Source organism: Passer montanus, unplaced genomic scaffold (assembly GCF_014805655.1).
Source record: "Passer montanus isolate IOZ18808 unplaced genomic scaffold, ASM1480565v1 scaffold13, whole genome shotgun sequence".
Lineage (NCBI taxonomy): Eukaryota > Metazoa > Chordata > Aves > Passeriformes > Passeridae > Passer > Passer montanus.
Genome location: NW_024359832.1, coordinates 10,891,996 through 10,913,108, shown reverse-complemented (window position 1 = coordinate 10,913,108; position 21,113 = coordinate 10,891,996). Strand labels below are relative to the sequence as shown.

General features: G+C 36.9%; 1 protein-coding gene across 5 annotated transcripts in view; it reads right to left on the bottom strand.

The window, feature by feature from the left end:
* CCDC149 (coiled-coil domain containing 149) overlaps nt 1-21,113 on the bottom strand; it is a 52,052-nt gene that overhangs the window by 12,971 nt on the left and 17,968 nt on the right. For all 5 annotated transcript variants that reach the window (XM_039698985.1, XM_039698986.1, XM_039698987.1 and 2 more), the window contains exons 4-10: nt 18,565-18,672; nt 12,972-13,088; nt 11,554-11,726; nt 10,026-10,098; nt 8,623-8,707; nt 7,250-7,394; nt 964-1,040 (exon numbers count right to left, since the gene is read on the bottom strand). In XM_039698985.1, coding sequence (XP_039554919.1) covers nt 964-1,040; nt 7,250-7,394; nt 8,623-8,707; nt 10,026-10,098; nt 11,554-11,726; nt 12,972-13,088; nt 18,565-18,672 — 778 coding nt within the window. The remainder of the gene's footprint in view (nt 1-963; nt 1,041-7,249; nt 7,395-8,622; nt 8,708-10,025; nt 10,099-11,553; nt 11,727-12,971; nt 13,089-18,564; nt 18,673-21,113) is intronic.

Below are 21,113 nucleotides of genomic sequence, written 5' to 3'. Positions count from 1 at the left end.
GACCTCCAGTTCTGGAAAGACTCAAGCAGGACTGAGGAAGCCCAAAAAGGTGAGCTGAAGCAGAAACACACATCAGCCCAAACAGCTGAACAGCACAGGTTTGTTACAAGGGCTCTTCAGCTCTGTCAAGTTTTCTTCTACAGGTACAGGTTAGGTGGAAAAACCAGACACAAAAAACCAGAAACCTAAACCACTCTTTCCCACTCTTACTAGCACTGATAGGAATGTGTAAACAACAAAGCCTAATGATGCAAACACCACCAACAAAGTAGCATAATTTACAGTGGTTATGGAAGACACAATTAGGTGCAATGGGAAGAAAAGAAGCAAGAAAGTAAATGTAAATTAAATATTGCACATTTTCCTAACAATGATGTCTATTAGGAAGCAGATTAATCTCCCATTACTTGAGTAATTTAAAACCAAATACAATACATAAGGGACTATAGGGAATAAGCCTGTTCTGGAGAGATGGACTAGAAAATTTAGAACCATTTACGTTTCCAATTTCTAGGAGTTTATGATTCTAAAGAAAAAAAATAGCATTTAAAAACAGTAAAAAAACGAAATCCATGGTTAAAAGAAGTACAAAATTAATAAATAAAATTAGTTGAAAAACATAATGACCAATGACCTGTGCATCATTTTATGCAATGTTTAAATAAAATAGTTCACTTGTCTTTTGCCTGCTGTCTATGGAAATACTTTGATTACTTCAATATTTAAACCTTTTTTTTAGCACTTTTCATGTTATTTTCAATACCTATTTGACTTAAGAGTTTACAAAGTCTATTTTTGCTTTCCACTTAATATTTATTAGACATTTCTAATTTTTCAAATGTGCTGAACAGAACATTCACAAGGTAACTGTCATTAAAAAGAATCACGGCCAAACTTGTCTTAAATGCAAACATACCCTTGAAAATTAAATACTGCAAGCTATTTGCTTGAAATTTTACTAACCTGGAAGACTCCACAAGCCAGCAATTTCCAAAGTTCTTAATTTCTTTTCTAGTTCTGCCACTCGATTACCTAGAATTCTTTGGAAAAAGAATAGCTGTTATACCAAGGTAACTAAAGCCCAATTACTTTTATGACTACAGTTGAATTTTTAAATTGCTACTTAACCAGTGCAGTAAACCTGTATACAGTCATCTCTTTTCACTAACAGCAATGGAAAGCCTCTCCCAGAGTTAAAAGAAAATTATAAATATAATATACTAATATAATGTTAATATAATATATTAATATAATATTAATATAATATATTAAATATATTTGTCTAATGTATACCATGCTTTTAAAAAAGCAAAAGACCTAGGATGTACTAGACATTCAATCTTTGCAGCAAAGAAAAAGAAAAGCAACTTGCAATATTTCAATCTTCTTGCCTGCAAATATCACTTTATTTTCTTTATAGCTAAAACCAAAAGGTAAAAGCTACACAGAGAAAATATGGAAAACTCAAGACAGCATCTAGATTGAATCTGAAGTTCCAAGACACACATTTTTGCTACTCCTTTATTCAGGGAATTTTCTCTATCACTAAGATTGCTTAAAATGGCAAGGAATATTTTTTCTATTACACCTTTTTTTTCTTTTTTTTAGAATTGAACTGCTTTCTACTTTACTAAAAAGCTTCAAGCTCTTTAGTGCCTTTGTCATCCACTCAGTATTCACTGTATTTCTCGGGTCATGTCTTCTTTTGTATCTGACTTCATACACAAATACTATTTGCAGTTAGCTCTCCTGCAGGATTTAACTTTTAGTCTTAATTCTCTCCCCAGATCAAATGAGAGATTTCTATCTTGAAAAGAAGGCTCGTTTCTCCAATGAATTTTTGCAAGTGTTTCACAGGCACAGCAAGTCTGCTAGAGTCAAAATCTTTAAATAAATCCCAAACAATACTCACTAGACTGAGAAACATAGACAAGGCAGCAATTCTAAACATGACAGCAGAGATTATGGACAGCAAGTTTTACTCATCAAATTACAGCAACAGGATAAATCAGTTAAAGTTGAACTGAATGCTGAGAAGCAGCATATCCCAAGCCAGCAAGGCAATAGTATCTTCCTGTGCATACCAGAGCTGTGTAATGCTGCACTGAGAGCTCCTCAGCAAGGGCTTTGTGTGCAGACATTTGAGCACACTGGGAATGTCATTACTGACAAGATGGCAGATTCTGGGAAGGACGTGAAGAATAGCACTCCCAACAAATATCAAAGGGCTAGGAAAATTGATTAACAAGGACTAAGCATTTTTGAAATCTCTACTGTGAGGGCTTTGCAATGACACAATAAAAGCCTATAAGTATTTTAAAGATTACAAAAATATCAAGATGAGAGACAGAATGTAAAACAGAAAGAGAAAGCTTATAATAAACATCAAAGAAAGTACTGAGAGGTACAGGGGTGTGTGTCAACTAAAAAGAACAGTCCATCACACTAAAAAGCAGAGGAGAAAAGACAAAGCAGTTATGTTTATTTCCCCATTGAAACTCAGTGTTTCAGTAGGTTAAAAAGGTTATGATGGATTTACTACTGTCTTCTCCAATTAAAAGCAAAATTATTCAGGTCTAGATTTCACTTTCAGAATGCTTCCATCTGGTATGAGAAACTCAGCCTTAATAACACTTTTTATAACCCTGACATCTAGCAGTTGGGCTCTGCAGTACAACACAGGTGACAGCAAAAGGCACAGAGAAGCTTTCAGGAAACTCTGCCTTGCACACTGGGAGCCCCTTCCCACCTTCCTGCCTAAGGCCTCACCAAGGGTCAGCTAAAGAACGTGGAATTCCCCAATTAGAGGGGAACAGACAGACATGAGGTAAGACTTCTTCCACATCATGTTAGTTCTGGCAAGGAGCTGACAAAACAATGCTGATTTGGCTAAAGATTGTCACCCAAAGGAGTCAGAAGTTTAGCACATCTAATCCTTATTATTTTCATAAGTAGTTCACCACTAGTTCCAGGGCAGAAAACAGGGGAAGGATGCTGCTCTCCCTCCCTGCCAGCCAGCCATACCACATATATCTCAATCCTCTGAAAGAAGTTATTGCTACTGCTCTTGTTATTCAGGTAACAACAGCAAAGTCACTTTTCTCTTGCTTCTCTTAAATTTTATAATTTATTTATCAGCTGTACCACACTAGTTCTAATGGTTTTGGAGAGAATATATCCTGATAATACCTACTGAATCCTCTGAAGCGGCACTGAGTTATTTTTTTTTAACCTTTGTTGCAGGTTTTTATATAGAAGGATCATTTTCTGTCTCAGAACAATGCTTGGCAACAGCAGAGGACAGTATTTAACCCCACTCCTTTCATTAAGGAAGAGAGCAAAATACATTCAGTGATGGGTATCATTCCAGTTTGCTTAAAAAAAACCATTATCCCAAGGCAGGTATTGGAGAAATAAAACCTAAATAAAGCTGCAAATTCTTATTGCGATAAATTGTTGAAAGATAAATGTGTAAGCTATTCTGAACACAATGTGGTTTATCTCCAGATAATTTGCCACCTCCATACATGCTGTGGGAAGACTGAGCTGTAGTGGCCTGGGTAGGCCTACCTGGGTGGGTATTTTTAAAGGGGCTGCATGGGCTGGTAGCACCCAATTCCCTAATCTCTTTTTTTATCTCTAGACACCATGAACCAGATCCTTCAACTGAAACACAAGGATTATGTCACAGACACAGGTGATAGCTATTTCCATTGTTCTCTGGTCCTGTGCCTAATCCAACAAGGGAGTTAGTATAAACCTCCCTCCAGCATAACATTTTACAGAAATCTGTTTGTGCAAGAGTAGCAATGGCCCCACCTGACTTCAGAAGCCTCTTTCTGGCTCTCTCATGCTTTCCAACCTACACAGCCATGATCTGGAGGGAGCTGTGGTGATTTACGGCACCTGAGCTCCCTTCACCTGACTTTAATTTAGCTCTTGCTGCAGAAGACATACACCCTCATGCACACACCACCACCTAAATGCCTGTAAATAGGACTGTCACAGTCCCATATCCGGCTCTGCACCTCGCACGGAAACATGCGCTCAAGTTACAGACTGACACAATCCTTTTTGTAATTTTGGACATGACTGAACTTGCCCAAGTTAGAAATGTTAAAATTAGTGCAATATATCTAAGCACCACAGCAGCTTTTACGCTGATCCAGCTTGCACAAGTGCTGGCAATTTCAGGAACAAATTGCACTGAAAAGAACATCTAATAAATGGTTTATTGCTGGTAGAATAAAAAAAGAATGTTTATCCATTTGCTAAGCAGAGTTAGGACAATTTGGTTTTGCATTTATGGAACTGTTTAATCTTGCAACACACTACTGCGTAGAGAATTAATTTACAACTGCCTTTTCAAATTAAGCTAATGGGCTTGTGAAGAAAAACACAGGACGTTACTTGAACTTAGCATTAGTAGCTACCAACCACCTTGGAAAAACAATCTGGTTTTTTCCACAACAACTTTTTTTTTTCCTGAAAACTGGGGATAAAAAATAAAGGCTAGATTTAGCCTACTTGTCCCTAGGCACATACTCCCACAATTCCTTCTATCATGCCACATCTTTAGAAGAGTGGCAATAATAGCAGTGTGTCTTCTCCAAAAACAAGTGGCAATGGATTTTTTTAACAACAGTTTAAGAACAGAAAGTAAACTTCAACAGAACATCCAAATTCCAATCTACACTAAAAAATCCACTGTCTTCTTATTGCTTCAGTTATTCAGAAAGCAAATCCACCATTCTGCTATTGTAAATTTATACAGCCAACTCTCAATCTGCAAGCTACCAAAGAGGTCTAGACCTTAGAGTAGGTTAACTGTATGGGGGAAAGTAAGTTCATATGGTCTGAAAAATCTCATTTACTGATAGTGAGAGAATCACTACTAGGTCATTCACCCATCAAATATCAAATGCAGAATTTCCTCCACAAAAAGAAACAACCAACCCAAAATCTCATGTTCTTTACCCAATAAATCTCACTTTCTTTGAACAACAATATGAAAGAGTAAATGTGTCCTCCAAACATACTCTTTGCACAGGGAAAGACTGCTGTCTTGTGATTTATGTAAAACTTTATGTCACTACATGCCTCACATCTTTCTCAACCTCTCTTTTGAATGGAGAAATGTCTTCAACAAAAGAATGCATCTTCTACTAGTACCAGCTTATGACCCTGTCTGTTTAACTTCCTGATCATACACTCACATCTAACCTTCTCCAACAGGTGGGCAGTTTCTTTCCCATTTTCACAAGTCAGCAGACTTTTAGCTATTTACATGGAAAATAAAGGCCCTCGTTTATTTGCATTTCAAATAAAGGATATTTTTCCTTGATGTCCTACCTGCATTTCCCTTTTTCACATTAAATTTTTATGTCTTAGGTGTTTCCACTTGTACTGGTTCCCATTCCTTTCCATATAAAGAAGCTATTCCCTTAATAGCTTCTTTAATCCACTGAAGTCAAAAGTGACAAAAAGAATGAGAATACTACAAAGGAATGTTTTTGAGGCTCTTTACTCAACTTGATGAGGACTTATCCTTTTTTTCCCCCTGAACGGAATATAACACTACAGTTCTGAAAACACTCCTGACCCTGGACTGATATGGACTGTCACGTCCCTCTAAGACCTTGATCTTCTGTTGGCCATAGAATAGCAGTTTGCATTTACCCAATTATACCCTGCTGGCTTTATGTGACCAGTGGGGCACACAGACATAAGGGTCATATCTCCTTGTGTGGGTTATCTCAAGATAACCCATACTCAGTAGTTGAAAGCAGAAAGAGTAGTATCAGAAAACTATCATTGCAATAATATTTGAGAGATGAAAGAGACTGCATATCACCAAAGAGGAATACAAAACTAAGAACTTTGCAAAAAGAAAAATTATGCAAAATAAAAACACTGGGTAATGATACAGTATTTACAGGATGTAAAAGGCAAGGATTGGTTACATCTGGAACAACAAAAGTTGTTCTCTGAATGTTTTACTTCTGATGTTACATTAGCAGTCAGAAGGGAGTAAGCATCTGTTAGCCCTTCCTTAGCACTGTTCTGTGCAGTAACTCCTCTTGTATCACAGGACAAGAATTGACTGAGCTGCCATCAGTCAGATCTGGGCTACATTTTCACCATTTTAGTCTTCTTTTAGCTGATTAGCCATTTGATGTCTCAAAAGTATTAAAAGTGGCTATTAACTGCTCCTCCACTTCTGTTGCCACATCACTCAGAATTATGCAATGGAGTCTGCCTGGTATCTAAGTTATCAATTTTCAAAGTGAATCATCCATTCTAGTGTAATACAGTTTACTTCAGTACTGCTTCTTTTCAGGAAAGATGTCTGGCTGTTGCTGGCATCTGGTCCTGATGTGCTTTTGAGAAGCCTGAATAACCTCTGATTACCACCAGTGACTCAGGGTTAAAAAAAATAACAAAACAAAACAAAAAACTCACCAACAAAAAAGAGGGGGTGAAATTGAGCACAAAATCAAGGAACATTTCCTAGCTCTGATTTTTATACACTGTATAAGGACAATAATATCAGAATGTCACAAAATGTGTCAAAATTTTTTTGTAGTCTGCCATGATAGGAACTGTACAAGCCACAAAGAATTCTATTGATGAGCAGAACAGCTAAGAGTAAACAAATCCTCCTTTAAAGTTCAGTTCAGATTTTAAAAAAACCCCATATAGTAGCAATCAAACTGTTTTATCTGCTTCAACTTTTTGCAAAGTAACTATAGGAGCAACAGGTATCATCTGAATGACACAGGCCACTGAGCATTTGTCAAATGTTACATTAACCCTTTGAGACTCTTTTCTAGGAGCAACACTTACTAAACCCATCAGAACTTATTAGAAAATTCCTACATTGAAAACCATTTACCACATATCTTCTCTCTGCTTCAAGGGTGTCCTTCCTCCCAGAAGCTTTTCTTTAGCTGTTCTTACAGACTTCCTGCTAGAAGTCTGCTTTTAGTTATTACAGTTTGTAATAACCTAAGCAGCAAACCAATCCTTGCCTAGCAGAGGCAGACAGGTCTCTGTCACCCCCAGAATTTAAGATGAAAATGTAATTTTTCTCAAATCACAAATCTGTTCTTAGAAACTAAAGAATCTGCCACTCAACCATGATAATGAATTTTCTGTGAAAATGCATCTTCCTTCCCATTGCCCTAAATGTTTCCCCAAACTAACTTTCCCATAATTTGGTATTTTACTTAGAAGTCATGCCACCTACTTGTTGGTTTGTCTTTGGTGTTGTATGACCATGTTTTTTTCATGGATGGTTTCCAGTAATGCAGTGGCCAGTGATTTGAGATCTGAAATGGATTGTGGTGTGGCTGGTAGGCTACATCCATGATCCTCCGACAACAACTCTTGGACTATAATGTTAAAAACACAAATGAGTTTTGGCTTCTCATGCACAGAAATGCAACACAAACATTTATTTAGCATTAAGGAACTATTCCAATTACTTAAATGAATACATATATTTTTCCTTCAATTAGAAAACAAAGCCAAAAGATCAGAACTGTAATTTCCAGCTGGCATAAATATAGTGGCTTTCCAAGTTGATTGTTATTCACAGCAATAGCCAGAACAAGTATAGGCAGACACATCTTACATTAACTTGATTCTGCTTTTGGAAAAATCTTTGTGTTCAGAAGGATACAAAATCATTCTTCTACATTCTTTTAATGACCAGTTGGTCATTAAAACTGAAGCCTCCAAGCAATATTTTATACTAATTTTTAGAACCATTATATCCTTCAGGTTATTTAAGACTGGTGTGAAAATACAGTCGCCCATGAACTCTTCCTCTGCAACACAGAGTCTGTACCTTCAAGCCAAATCAGGAAGTTCAGTAGTATCATTAAAATATGTAATTAGAATCCGGCTCTACTTCTTTACATAAATATATATATACACATGTATGAAAGTACATGGAGAAGAGGAGAAAAGAGAAATCAAAACCAGAAAAATGAGTTTCAACTTACCATGACACTTACTACTGATCTCATGTGTGTGTATGAATATACCTACATTTCAACAGTAGGGTGGCAAGGAATACTGTTTTCTTCAAAGAATTTTCTCATTCCCTTTCTTTCCTAATCTTGGTATTTTCTTTGAAACGGGGAAAAGAGATTATTTTGCTACCCATGAAGAAACATGGGGCACAAAGATTTCTTGTAAAACATCTGAATGTAAAAGCTTCCAAGAACAGCAGTAGAAAACCTGACTTAGTGCTCCTCCTCCACCACCCAATCTACTTTTCATTGGAATGAGAATTGTGACTGCCATTGTTAGCAGAGCAAAGAGATGAATACAGAAGTGATTTGTCAGGGTCTAGAGAGTAAAGAAATATTTGATAAAACTAATGGGTGACAGAATGAATGGCAAAAGAATTAACAAAAGAAGAAGCAGCAATCCAGAGGCAAATTTTATGTTGTAAAGTCAACTGAGAAGAGGACAGAATTAGCACATAGTAATAAACAGGAAATAGGAAGAGAGCTTTTGGTTTGGTTGGTAAGGAAAGGGTTACTGAAATTAAGAGGTTAGATGAAAGGGATTCAATGAGATATGCAACATCATGCCGCATTTTTGCAATACCTTGCTTTGCAGAAAGGACTCCAGTCAGAGCACTGCTACTGGATCTACTATGAGTCTTTGAATTTTTTCGTCTCTCTAGTGCATTCTAGGGAAACAACAAATATCTTATTTAGAAAAACAGTAGCCAACAAATCCTGTCATTAGGAGGAAAGAATTTGGAACTTTGGATTTTGGTCTCAGAGCAACTCTGCAAGGCCTACACCTTACACCTATAATAAACTATGGGGGTGTAACTCTCAAAGATTATTATTCTCCAGCCTAAAGTATTTGGAATGTTACAAAGACTCATCTGTCTCATTGTAATCACTTTACTGCAGTCTCTCCCACCCACTCCCCCCAATGTATATTTAAGGCTTGCCTATTTTTTAATAATCTGCTGGCTGCCAGTGAAGATACTGCAGTATGCTGTAGACAACATCAACTGGAAACAAAAGCAGACTTTTTCCAGCATTTCTTTGGATAGGTTTCAAAGGGAAAGTTCCAATTCCTCTACCAGAGTTTCTATAAGGCCTTTTAGTACCAAATACTGACTTTCAGGAATTAGAAGCAGAATGGTCCTGCTACAGAAGTCCAGATCTTTCAATTACAGTTCTGTGAAACCCACTGGACCACCAAGATGCTCAGTTCTCCCCAATAAACTCACACTCCAAGAGACCCAAGCTGCAAGCGGGAACAGACACTGAAATGAACTTGGTATTTTGAGGAGCTCTACTCATGCACAAAAACCAATCAGGGCTGTGACTACTTTATAGTGATCTAAATAAAGAAATCCTATTGACAATCCTAAGATTATCCTTCTCATGGACTGACAAGCAGTTCTCCCTCCCACTCCCCAAAATGACTTGCAGAAGGAAATAAGAGTGCACATCTTCTGCGAAGGGCAAAAATCAGTCCTGAAGGTTTTATGTAAAACAGCATATACTTTAACTTAAAAGTTATAACATATAACTTTTAAGGAAAAGAAGAACAATGAAAGCTTTGTTACCATTAAGCTACATGAAGAAATAGCACAGCCACCAGAAAACAGGGAGACACAATCTTTTTGTGACAGCAACACAGCTGCAGTTATTCACCACTGCATGATCTGGTACTTTTCACCTAGCAGCTGGCTGGAAAACTGATTATCTGCCCCCCAGCAGACTGATTGTTCCCCCACAGAACTTAAAAAAGGCATTTAATTAATTTTTCAAAATACTCTTAAAAGGTATCCCTTTGTACTACCATCAGCTAAGAAGCCTACAAAGAAGAATGAGCATGTAATATGAATACACACTAATATTGTCAGAGTGTCAATTTTTCTTTCAAGAACAAATTTGTTCTTCAAATACATTTAACATGAAAATGAAGAGTAACTTCCATGAACAAAGAAGCACAGCTTAGATGATACACTGAGAAGATCTTACCTTATATTTAGTAATACTAGACTTCAGAAGGTTGACTTCCTCTTGAAGTTGTTTTAATCTCTCTTGAAGATACCTGAAAAAGAAACATAATCCTTTACTTCACGAACCTTCAAATACTGCCTCAAGCAGTCTTCTTTACTATTTGGCATGTCCTCTCTTTGAACTAGTGAGAGTTCTTTTCCCTCTGCAGTTCTCTGAGGGATGAAATAACAAAATCTTACTGTTCTTGACCCCATAAAACTTAAAGTAGGGAAACAAATTGCATCAGAACAGGAGGCTGCCCTTCTGTTAGATTGGTCAAGCATGCTGCACAACTATTTTGTATTGGTCATCAGGTTTCTGGGGAAGAAAGCTAAAAGAATATATTTATGTCTAGAGGAAACAGTCAGGAAGCATTTATGTACGCCCTCTGTGCTTGAAGGTCTGTCAGATGGACACATGAAGATTTGTATATATGTCAACATAAGACTCAGCTATGCAGAACTTTTGCACTGCAATATCCATCACTTACTTGGCACTTCTCATTAGCAATCACAAAGTAGAAAATTTAACAGTATAGTTGAAAAATGGTACACAGTTAAATGAAACAGTACAGTTCTTCCTATTAGAGTTTATGCACTTGGATGAGACAGTTATTTCCAAGTAGGAAAATATATTTTTTATAAATAAAGGGTTTATAAGGTATCTTCTTTCATGTATTACAACTGTAGCTGTATTAGGGTTTATTACAATTTAATTATTTCACAGGAAAAAACTCACATCACTGTCAGGAGAGCAGGGGGCTTAAATTGATACAGAACTCTGTAGGTCACACAAAACAGAAAAAAACCCTGAAGCTGCGGGGAAGAAGTAACGCCTTTGGCAGTACACTTTCTTGCCTAAAGCATAGGTTTTGTAAATGGAAACTGTCTTACAAGTTCTATTTCACTTTAAGGCAATTGCTGACATTAAGGGAGATACCTGCTATGGCTCTGTCAGTGACTCCTCCCTGTCATCCTTAGTAGAGACCATAAACACATTCTTTTCCCAAGAAACCAGCAAGAATATCTACATGGGTGATTTCACCAGCAACTTTTGTTGGCAAATCATTCCATGCTGACAACCTATCCCTGTGGAGAAAATTATGTCTGTAACTGCAATTCAGGGTACTCAAAGTCCCTGTTTCAAATTCAAGATTAGTCCACTACAGTTCACTGGGAGCTTCTGAATATACAAATTTTTAATATTCTTGCTTTTGGTGCCATACAGTGATGGGAATAAAAAGGTCTTCTCTTCCTTTTCCTTGTTTAGCTTTATTTGGGAACATCACTGGCATCTCTGTAGCCAAATACAACATTGGTAATTTCCTGCAGCCTAGATTTCTCAATATTTTTTCATGCTTAGTTACAGTATAAACAAAACAGGCAAAACAAATTTCCAAAATCACTTAACTTTTTATTCTTGAATATATTTTCTTTGTTGTGATTGACTTCCTGATACTCCTATTACAACAACACACTGATTTTCTGGGAAACAGTAATGCACTCACCTGTTCTCCATACACAGAGCATCTATGTCAATGATACGGTTTTCATGCCCTCCTAAGACATGATTCAACTCTTGGTTTAGTCTGTCAGACTTATCTTGGTAAACAGAGCGTTCCTCTTTCACATCCTGTAACTCATCCAGTGCAGCCTGAAGATCATATCTCAGAGTCTCTATCTGAGAAGAAAGAAGAGCTGTATCAGTATGAGTTTAAACAATAGCTAACATAGGACCCAGCCTGAAAACAGCAACAAGCACATGTTTGAACAGTATTGATTTTGAACAATCAAAAGTCTTTTCAAAGCTCATAACCCCAGGTATTTTTACTCAATTTCATTAACTTGGAGTTAAGTAACTTTTCTAGAAAACAATTAAAATGTAACAGCAAAAGAAATCTCAATCCCTACTGTAATTCTGCTCTACAAACTTATTAAGGTGGTTATACCATATAATTTCTAGGACTCCAAGAATTAAGTCAACAAGCCTTGTCAAAAAGCCTGTAAGTGGGAATTTGCACTAATCATGGGATTTCAGCAATGAGGTTCCATAGAATAAGAACTGAAAAAGTACAAAAATAAGCAATCATGGAGGCAACAGGATGAGCTATGCTATTAAGCAAAAGAGTGAAGAAGTCCAGTGTGAAAGATACTCAAGGACAAAGAGCTTCAAGGAGATGAAACCAAGTGTGAGAAAATTCAGCAGAAGTCTGCACCCACACCCTACAAAACATGGATAAGCCAAGAAGGACAACAGACCACCATTTAAAAGAGGCTGAGTGACAAACAGAAAGAACGTAAGCTTGGTAACAGAGTTAGCAGGGAGGATCACACAGAAAGAAGACCAACAGTAAGGTACAGTGGTGCTGCAATTGAGGGAAGACTGAAAAACTAGAAATTCCTGGATCACAGAATGGCTCATTCATGTTGGAACTGACACTGGTAGGAATAAGTGTGGGAAAAACTGAGAATGCAGAGCTGCAAAATTGTCCAGAAATTTAGGTATCAGTGTTACAGAAAAGGTCTGATGCTGCATGGCAAAGAGCATTCCTACAGACTTAAGGAAGAGAAATAGGTCTGATGTGAGAATTTTTCAGAAGAGGAGAAGAAATAGCTTGGAGGCAGGAGGAAGAGGACACTAACAACACTTCTGCAGAAAATTAGATTCAGAGGGTATCTTTAGGAGGTACATCAGCCACTGTACACTCTGCTGAATACTTGTAGGAGCCTTCACTAAAGGGTACCTTTTATTGACAATATCCAATTGTCACAAGTTGGTGCTGGACATTAAAAAGAAAAGGAGAATCAATAATCTAGACAAAAAATTCCAGAGATGAGGAATTCACTCTAACCATTACTTCCAACATCAATCAGCCCTTCAAACAGAACAGAAATTATTTACTTATTACTACAATTTAATTATCACCTGTTCTCGAGCCTTCTCCAACTGTTGAACGAGGTCCTCCCGCTCATGTGCTGCAAAGTGGCGAGCCCCAACTTCATCATCTCCCAGTCTTTGCTTTGCTATGGTCATTCGAAGGAGCTGCCATGACAAAAACAATTGGGTAAGTAAGAAAACATAGGCTGTAGCAGCAGAGTATATTTGTATTAGAAAGAGTAAAGCTGTCAGCTTTATATTTCAGCTCTTCCAGGCCAAACATCTGCTATTATTTAAATCAGAGGGAGGCTTCTGAGCTGAGGCTCAAATCCAGTTTTTAGTGAAAAAATCCTGTTCAACAGTCAAAGCATCCACAGGAATTCAGTCAGACCCTGCAACAACAGTCATCAGAGTATACAAATTATGAAAGAATGAAAACACAGACATGTGGTCAATGTTTTTTAGGAGTGACAGGAAAATCTGCTAAATCCACTGAGACTGAAACTAGAGAATTATGAGAAAGCCTCTTTGTAAATATGTAAATATTAAAATTCTCTGCAGCAGAGAAGTCTTTCTTTAGTTAATAAAAATGAACAAAGTGGCTTGTCCAGCTTTATTTTACTGACACTATTTAAAACCCTCCCTGTGCTACATCACTGCAGAATTTGTATGAACAGTGGCTAATACATTTGCTTATGTACTATTTTTTAGTCTACTCATATAAGCTAATTCATGTCAAAAGCAAAAAAAAAAAATATGGGCCAACAACAAAGAGATTCAGCCATAATTCTCAAGCTAGCTAATCTGAGCTTGTGGCTTCCGAAAATAGTCTGATTTGAATTAATACACATTTACATTCAATACATTCAATATCCAAAGCAAAAAGCAACAACCTTTCAAGGACCATGGAGTATTAAATACCAATCTATAAGGCATTCAGCATTTACAGTTGTTTATACTCAGTACAATTAGGCCTCATCTTTAGGAGCTCCACAGAGACCAGGGAAACCCACCACAATAACCAGCCTAACTTTCCCTGTATCTTTGACTGCACCATGGAATTAATGCACATCATTATATTGCAGAGTTAGGGAAAAAAAATCAATCTTCTGAAGTAGAAGATTGTACATTAAAATCTATCTTTGGTATTTATGGGATGCCAGTCACCATAGCTACAATGTGCCAATTAAAATCCTGCTGATGCAAGACAGACTACCAAAATCATCCTCCCTGCTTATTTCAGCTCCAGTTCAGTGCAAGTCACTGAAGCTAGTACAATGTGTGCTGATAAGAACTTCACTTGTTCAGGGGAAGCTGTGGCTGCAAAAGTAACTGGTTTTGGCAAACTATATTTCACTATCCCACAGGTGAAGTGCAAAGTACTGCATAGTTAGTAAGGCTGAGAGGATACTAAAAGATATAACTCCTATTAATTTCTTTATCAAAACAAGTAAAAAAGGCAACTAGCAAACCCTAGAATGGCTTCATAGCTATTGGATTGTTTTAAATGCTACAGTGCTGATGAACAAAAGGTGTGGTCATGTCATTTATTTCAGAAAAATTAATTTAATTTCTAGAATCTCTCTCTAGTGACAAAGACCATACAAAACAAATGTAGTAACATTTTGAGGTTTCAATCTTGTTAAAAAAAATGGAAATGGAAAGAGGAATCTCACTTTATTAATGTCTCCAATTCCTGCAGCAGAGCAAAAGTTCTGTGTAATGCTTGGCACCAGGCTGGGAACTGGACCAAAGCTGTCACTTACGCACTATGAACAACTCTCCTCCAGCCCAGGAGGGGGTGAGGCATAATATATAACTGCAAGCAATTAGAACTTGCAAGGTCAAACAGTCTGTCAGTAAAAGAACTCTTTATTTACTACCAATTTTGAGGCAAAAAAACCCCCAAAACCATGAAGTCTTATGAAAAGAATGCTTCAAAAATACAAATTGATCCAGTAAAATCAGCATTATTAGCATACACAAAATACAGTAAAATATCAATCCACAAAACAACAGAGTGCTTCTTCCAGACAGTTGGCCAATCAGAGAGTTGACAGGGCAGAACAGGCCAAGTAGTTTAATTCTGCATTGTGAAAGTCTCATGAGGCAGCACCACCTGCTATAAAATTCTTCCCTGAAAATGCTGTGACCCAAAGAGACACTGTAATGCCACAGGTTTAAGGGTTTATTCTATATATTAATGGTTTGTTATAAACTTTATACACCTGCCCTCTAGCTGCTGGTATTTTTGTTTCTGTCATTCAGAAATCACTGAGGGAAAGACCACTCAACTTCATTTAGGTTAACATTACCCCTCAGGATTCAGCGAACAGCATTCACAGCTGAATGGATTTAAATTAATGGCATCTTCCCAGAGAAAACTCCTGTTTGTTAAGAACCTATAAACTGTTAACCAAAATAATCCACTGCTGCAAGCACCATCTTTTTATTTTAATATCACAGCTTCTTTTTACATCACTTTCAGCCATGATAATTATTTACAAAGTAGCAACACCGTATCAGCCCCACAATGCCTAAAACCAGCATCACTGGGATAGCTGCTGTGCAGACTAGGAGTCCATAGACAATGCCTGCACCAAAGTTGGACACTCCTGATTATTAATAAAACATGCAGAAAGAAAAGGGAAACAAGCACAACCAATTCTTCATGGAAAGCAGAAACCATCATGTTTAGCCACATTGACAGCAATTGTCTTCACCATGATCTCTTACAAAATCTTAAAATGTGGACCAGAACTCACAAATATGCTACCTGAAGTCCCAGTTCTGCCAAAACACACACGCCCCATTTAACTCTTCTCCCTGTTGCTGCATGAATGCTCGTCTGCCTGCAATAAGGAGCTGACAGTAACACCGCAGCCATTGTTCCCCATGCACCTTCCTCTTGCTCAGCACTGCTCTTGGCAGCTTACAAAAGCAATTTTTTGCGTGGGTGGGGGTTCAGGTAACGGCAACTGAGTCATCTTGTCTTGCAGAAGTCTCCAGTTTCTCTTAAGCTTTCCTTTTTACCCTTTCACATGAGAGAATTAGATTTTTTAACTATCTTCTTCTATGTTTTAGTAATTGTTTCCAAGCATTATTGCCAAAACATTAGGAAGGAAAAAAGATTTACAAATAACTACCATAAAGATAGAAGAGTTCTCATGTGTCAGAATTTGTGAGATTGTGATCAATCATAAAAATAAATAGCCTTAGATATCTGTCACTGGAATGCTGCAGTATAACTATTGCTGTATTTATCAAACTGCAGCAACAAATCCTTCCAGAGACTGTCTGAAGAAATTTTATTATTTGTGCCAACAGAATTCTGCTTGAAATGAGAGGAAAAAATTATTCCAGTTAAACCAAATTCAAAGTAATTTTTTATTGCCTGATGACGTGTTTAACATGATTTCAACAAGTAAAATATCTCCGGTTCAAGGTTTTCTTGCTAATCCAAGTGACTGTATCCTACTTGTAGCAAACATTAAAGTGGTGAAAAACAAGCCAAGCCATCAAAACATTTCTTTATCAATAGAACTAATGTGTGATATTTAAAGAGGGTTTTTTTTTTCTTTTTTGGTCCTGCAAAGCTCTTGCCACTCAGTGACAAAGCCTGCATGAGTCACCCCTGCTCAGACATAGGCAGAATTGTTCATCCATAAGCAGCTTCACTTGCTGCAAAAGCAGCTGTTTGTTCATCTCTTGCCAGAAGTAAGGCTGACGTAGACCAGCTGGGCAGGATGCCCTCCCTCACTTTGGAAAAAGCAGTGAGAACAATGCAGGGGAAAAATGTAAGAACAAGCAAATTATTATGTTTTTTTTGTTTTTGTATATACCATGCATTATCTGGACTCCAGTGCCTGAGGTAGCCCAGCTGCCAGTACAGAAGAATTGATGAGCAGAAGAGAATGGCTTTGTGAACAAGCCTAGAATTTTATCACTGAAGCTTGTAGGGAGAGAAATCTGACACAGGAGGAGAGTGTTAAATCCCTCAGAGAGATGGCAATGCTTTTTTAGGCATTTTGAAAACCAGCAACCTGACTCTAAAATAAGCTCTATTTCTCATTTACTCGGAGAGTGAAGAATGTGTTCCAAAAATGAAAATCCTAGTCTAAATTAATCTGTGTCTGATGCAGCTCTTTCCTCCCACTCTGTATTTAGTGATGCACTATTTTGCACCTTTCAGAGAAAGGCACACTGGGCAGAATAACCCCTTTTGTAATTTTCCATTCATTTTGAGGATCATGAATTTAAATTCAAGCTGAGAATACAGATGTCACAAAGATAACTAGCTAATACCATGTTAACCCACAAAGATGAACCTAAACAGTGCCAGTTCATGCACAAAGAAGGAGGCTCTGTGTTACCAAGATCATATACTTTCATAAGGAACTACAAGAGGTACATAATCTTGATATTTAAACGTGTTGTAGTTTTCCTACCTTTGTTTTCTGTTTGCACTTACAAACCCTTGCTATCTGTTTAGGACTGGATTGGGAAAGGCTGTGTGGCATAATATTGGTACTGGAGAATTGAAAGGCACTGACTTCTACACTGTAATACAGTTCAAACAGTAAAATGCAAATGAAAATAAACAGTGGAAAATCTGGTCTTTAAAGAGTTCAGCAAGTCATGCTGAATGCTATGCATATTACAAATTCAGGTTTCACTTGAACCTTTCCCAGGTCTCTGATCACCTTGAAGGGAGGTCTTTGTGACAAACAGTGAAAGAACTTGCATTATCATAATATACTTATGTTTAAAAGAAAATAAATAAAATAAACTTAAATGGAAAAAGACAAACCTCATCTGAATAATTAAAGACATGTCATTTTTATTCAAATTTTAAAATGCCATAATTTAAAAACTGTAGTTGAAGGAGGGAAGTTATAATTATTTGTTTCAATTTTTTACTTTGTTAACCACCTCAACTCTCCAATTCAACCTCTCACTAGTTTGATCTCTGAATGTACTTTCGCATAAAGCTCCAGCTGTGAATGTTACACACATTTGGCTTGAGTTTAAATATTTCAATTAATGGAGACAACAGGAGTTTGATTAATACCAAATGGCAGATTTTAAGCAATGTTCCATATAACTTGCTAAATTTAGCAATGAAATACATTGGTTATGTAAGGGTAATGGGATGAGGCCTTAATAGAAAGCTCACTATACATGTTTCCGATCAACTACTCCATATTTTTTAACGGAAAAATTATGCTCCTTCGTCATCTACTAAAATTTTGCAGTTCAGTACAAAAACCTGGAAATTATCACATGTAGAAAACATGCTTATCTGTACTTACATGTAAGAGGAAAGACCAGTAATAAAATATGGGTTGTGTTTTTTTCTTTTTAAAGAAAGGAACATAGAAAGTCTGAGAGCATTAAAGCAAGGCTAAATACAAAATACATAGTTAAGGACAACAGAGCATAATACATAATACATAGTAAGATGCACTTACTGGTATCCTTTACAGCTTCTGTAGTTTCACTGTTCTAAGCACTCTTGCAATTAAAGTATTCTAAAATTAAAGTTCTGCAACACATTATTTTATTTGTTTTCTTAAAAAGTAAAGACAAAACTCTAGCCCAGTTTACGTATTCCATGCCATTTACTGGCAGTTTGCAATACCTTGTTGTCCCCTTGTACTTCTCCCAGTCTCTGTTGAAGCTCTCCAATCTCTTCTCCAAGATGTTTATTTCGATCTTGAGCCTCACTCAGTAGTTGAGCAAGATTTGCCTAGAAAAATAGTGAACATCAGTCAGAAGTCAGTGTCTGTGGAGAGAAGTGTAAGTAGTGCTTGAAAAAAACCCCTTGAATTACTCCTTATCCACCAACAATCTTTACTTTTATTATTGGTGGTACCCAGACTTCATGCTTCATTAGAGAGATAACAAGAAAAGTCACCTGGGCTCCTTTATCTTTCTATATAGTAGAAAATACATACAGCATGAGCACATACAGACTCCCAGAACAGCACACAAACCGCAAATGAGACAAAGTGAAAACATTTATGCTAGTTCCAGTATCATGGCTGGTAAGAAGAATTAAATCCAGAATACTTTGACAATATTTATACAAAGCTGCCAAAATAATAGTTTTAAACTTTCATATAATTAGACAAAAGGCACAGCTGAGAAAGAATTATGATACAATGAAAGTCCTTAATAGCATCTAGAGCAGACTTCCAGCCAGTAAAGAGGCTGTCAGCCAAAATCCCTGACCCTGTATGGAGCTATACCATGGATATCTACTACTGCAAAACTTCAAATATGACCTGATGTTTGTTGTTAGGCATCACCTAGATTCTGGAAAAACAGAGGTGAAAGCTGGAGTTTAAAACCCAAACACTCTGCTCCCCACCCAATAATTCAAGTTAAATGCAGTCATTCACATTAACCTGCTAAGTTAGCAGGGCAAGCAGTCTGGTTTATGATCTTACCATTTAATTACATCAGTTTGATCACCGACAAAAAATAAATGCAATTTGCTCTTTTCCTATATATGCTATCTGAAAATGAGCAAATACTGCAGGTAAATTTATTTCATTTTTACTCTAAAAATGTCTCATGAATACAGAAACATCAACTCAACACAGGAAAAGCCTACCAATGACAGCTTTTTCTAAAAGAGTTAGAATCATAGTGGATAAGGTGCAACCTTTCAAGACATTGCCTATGGACAACTTGGTGTGTCATCCATTGCCATAAATCTCAAGAGTATGAAAAGAAATTCAAAAAGAATTTTTTGGATCTGCTAATATGACTTAGTAAAGCCTCATGTATCAGAGTCAGTATCTCTGAGCCACCCTTACACATATGCCCTGGATTTGAGGCCAATGCATTAACTGATGGCAATTCATCACGTGACTATTCCTAGTTCTCTTTTGATATTTTAGGTTTAGTTTTAGATTCCCTACCTGCTGTGCTTCTCTTTCAAATCCTCAATTTCTCTGTTCTGACATCTCTCTTTTTCAATCTGACTCTTTTACCCAGTGATTCTACTACCACTTGAGTCTCACAGGATGTTTTCATGAATTTTATCTTTACAACTCACACAAATCAACAAGGTATCTGATAGCCATTACTGCAATCTTGCTCCTTGTTCACTAACAACTGCTATTTCTACAGGTCCTGCTTTACATTTAAGAGAACTAGTAAGAGGAATGTATGAATGTGAATAGTAACGTGAACATAGCTGTGCATGCATATGACCATTTACAGGATTAGACTATTAAGCTAACATCAAGTAGAACTTTTGTACATTACCATTGAAGATGATAACTCCAAATTCCAATTGATCTAAATTAATAGTAGCTTCAAACTTTTAAACAGGAAAAATAACTCAAGAAACTGACAGCATCCTACTTGATCAACAAGAAGCCTAAGTCATTGCTACAGCTTCTGTACTTCTGTTGCTTTGAGACCAAAAGTTCAGAAGAAAGTAAGGTAAATTTCACACAATTTTGGAAGGGATTAAAGCATTTTTTAAACTACTGACAAACCTGAGGACTGCAATAAATAATTTGGGGGAAGAGTGTAACAGCAAAAGAACCCCTATAAATAGCCAATTTATAGCCAATACAGGACTAAAATCAAGCTGCTTCTGATTTTATTTTCAAGACAACAACCATTCAAGCAATACAAAAGATTCCTCATGTATGCTTTGGTGGACGGATCTTTTTCCTACCTCTTAAATTAATAGTAGTAGTCATTCACAGGATGAATGAATCAAGGAGCTTCAGAACACATTCAATCAGTGGTTTTGAAAAGTACTTCTTAATGGCCATTTAAAAGAAAGAAAACAAAGAACCCATGTTTGCAGAAAATTGTATTTACACTGAAGTATCTATGGCTACTGCTTAGATGGAATTTTTTATTTTTTTAAACAAAGTTGACTTTCAATAAAAGCTGTGTTAGTTAAAAGGAATATGATTTGCACAAACCTCTCTGAAACACCTCTATTTATAAAGCTCCTTTTTATGATGAATTGGCACAACTCTTAACGCTGCAATAGCACATGTAATTTCAACACCTGGAAAGAACTCAATCTCACTAATCAGTGTTTACAACCGTAACACCAGGATTTCAGCAGTCTGTAGTTAAAACCTGGCTCACAGTAACGGCAGGAAAGGCATTACCATGCCTATACTAAATCTTCCTGCTCAGATTTATTTCCTT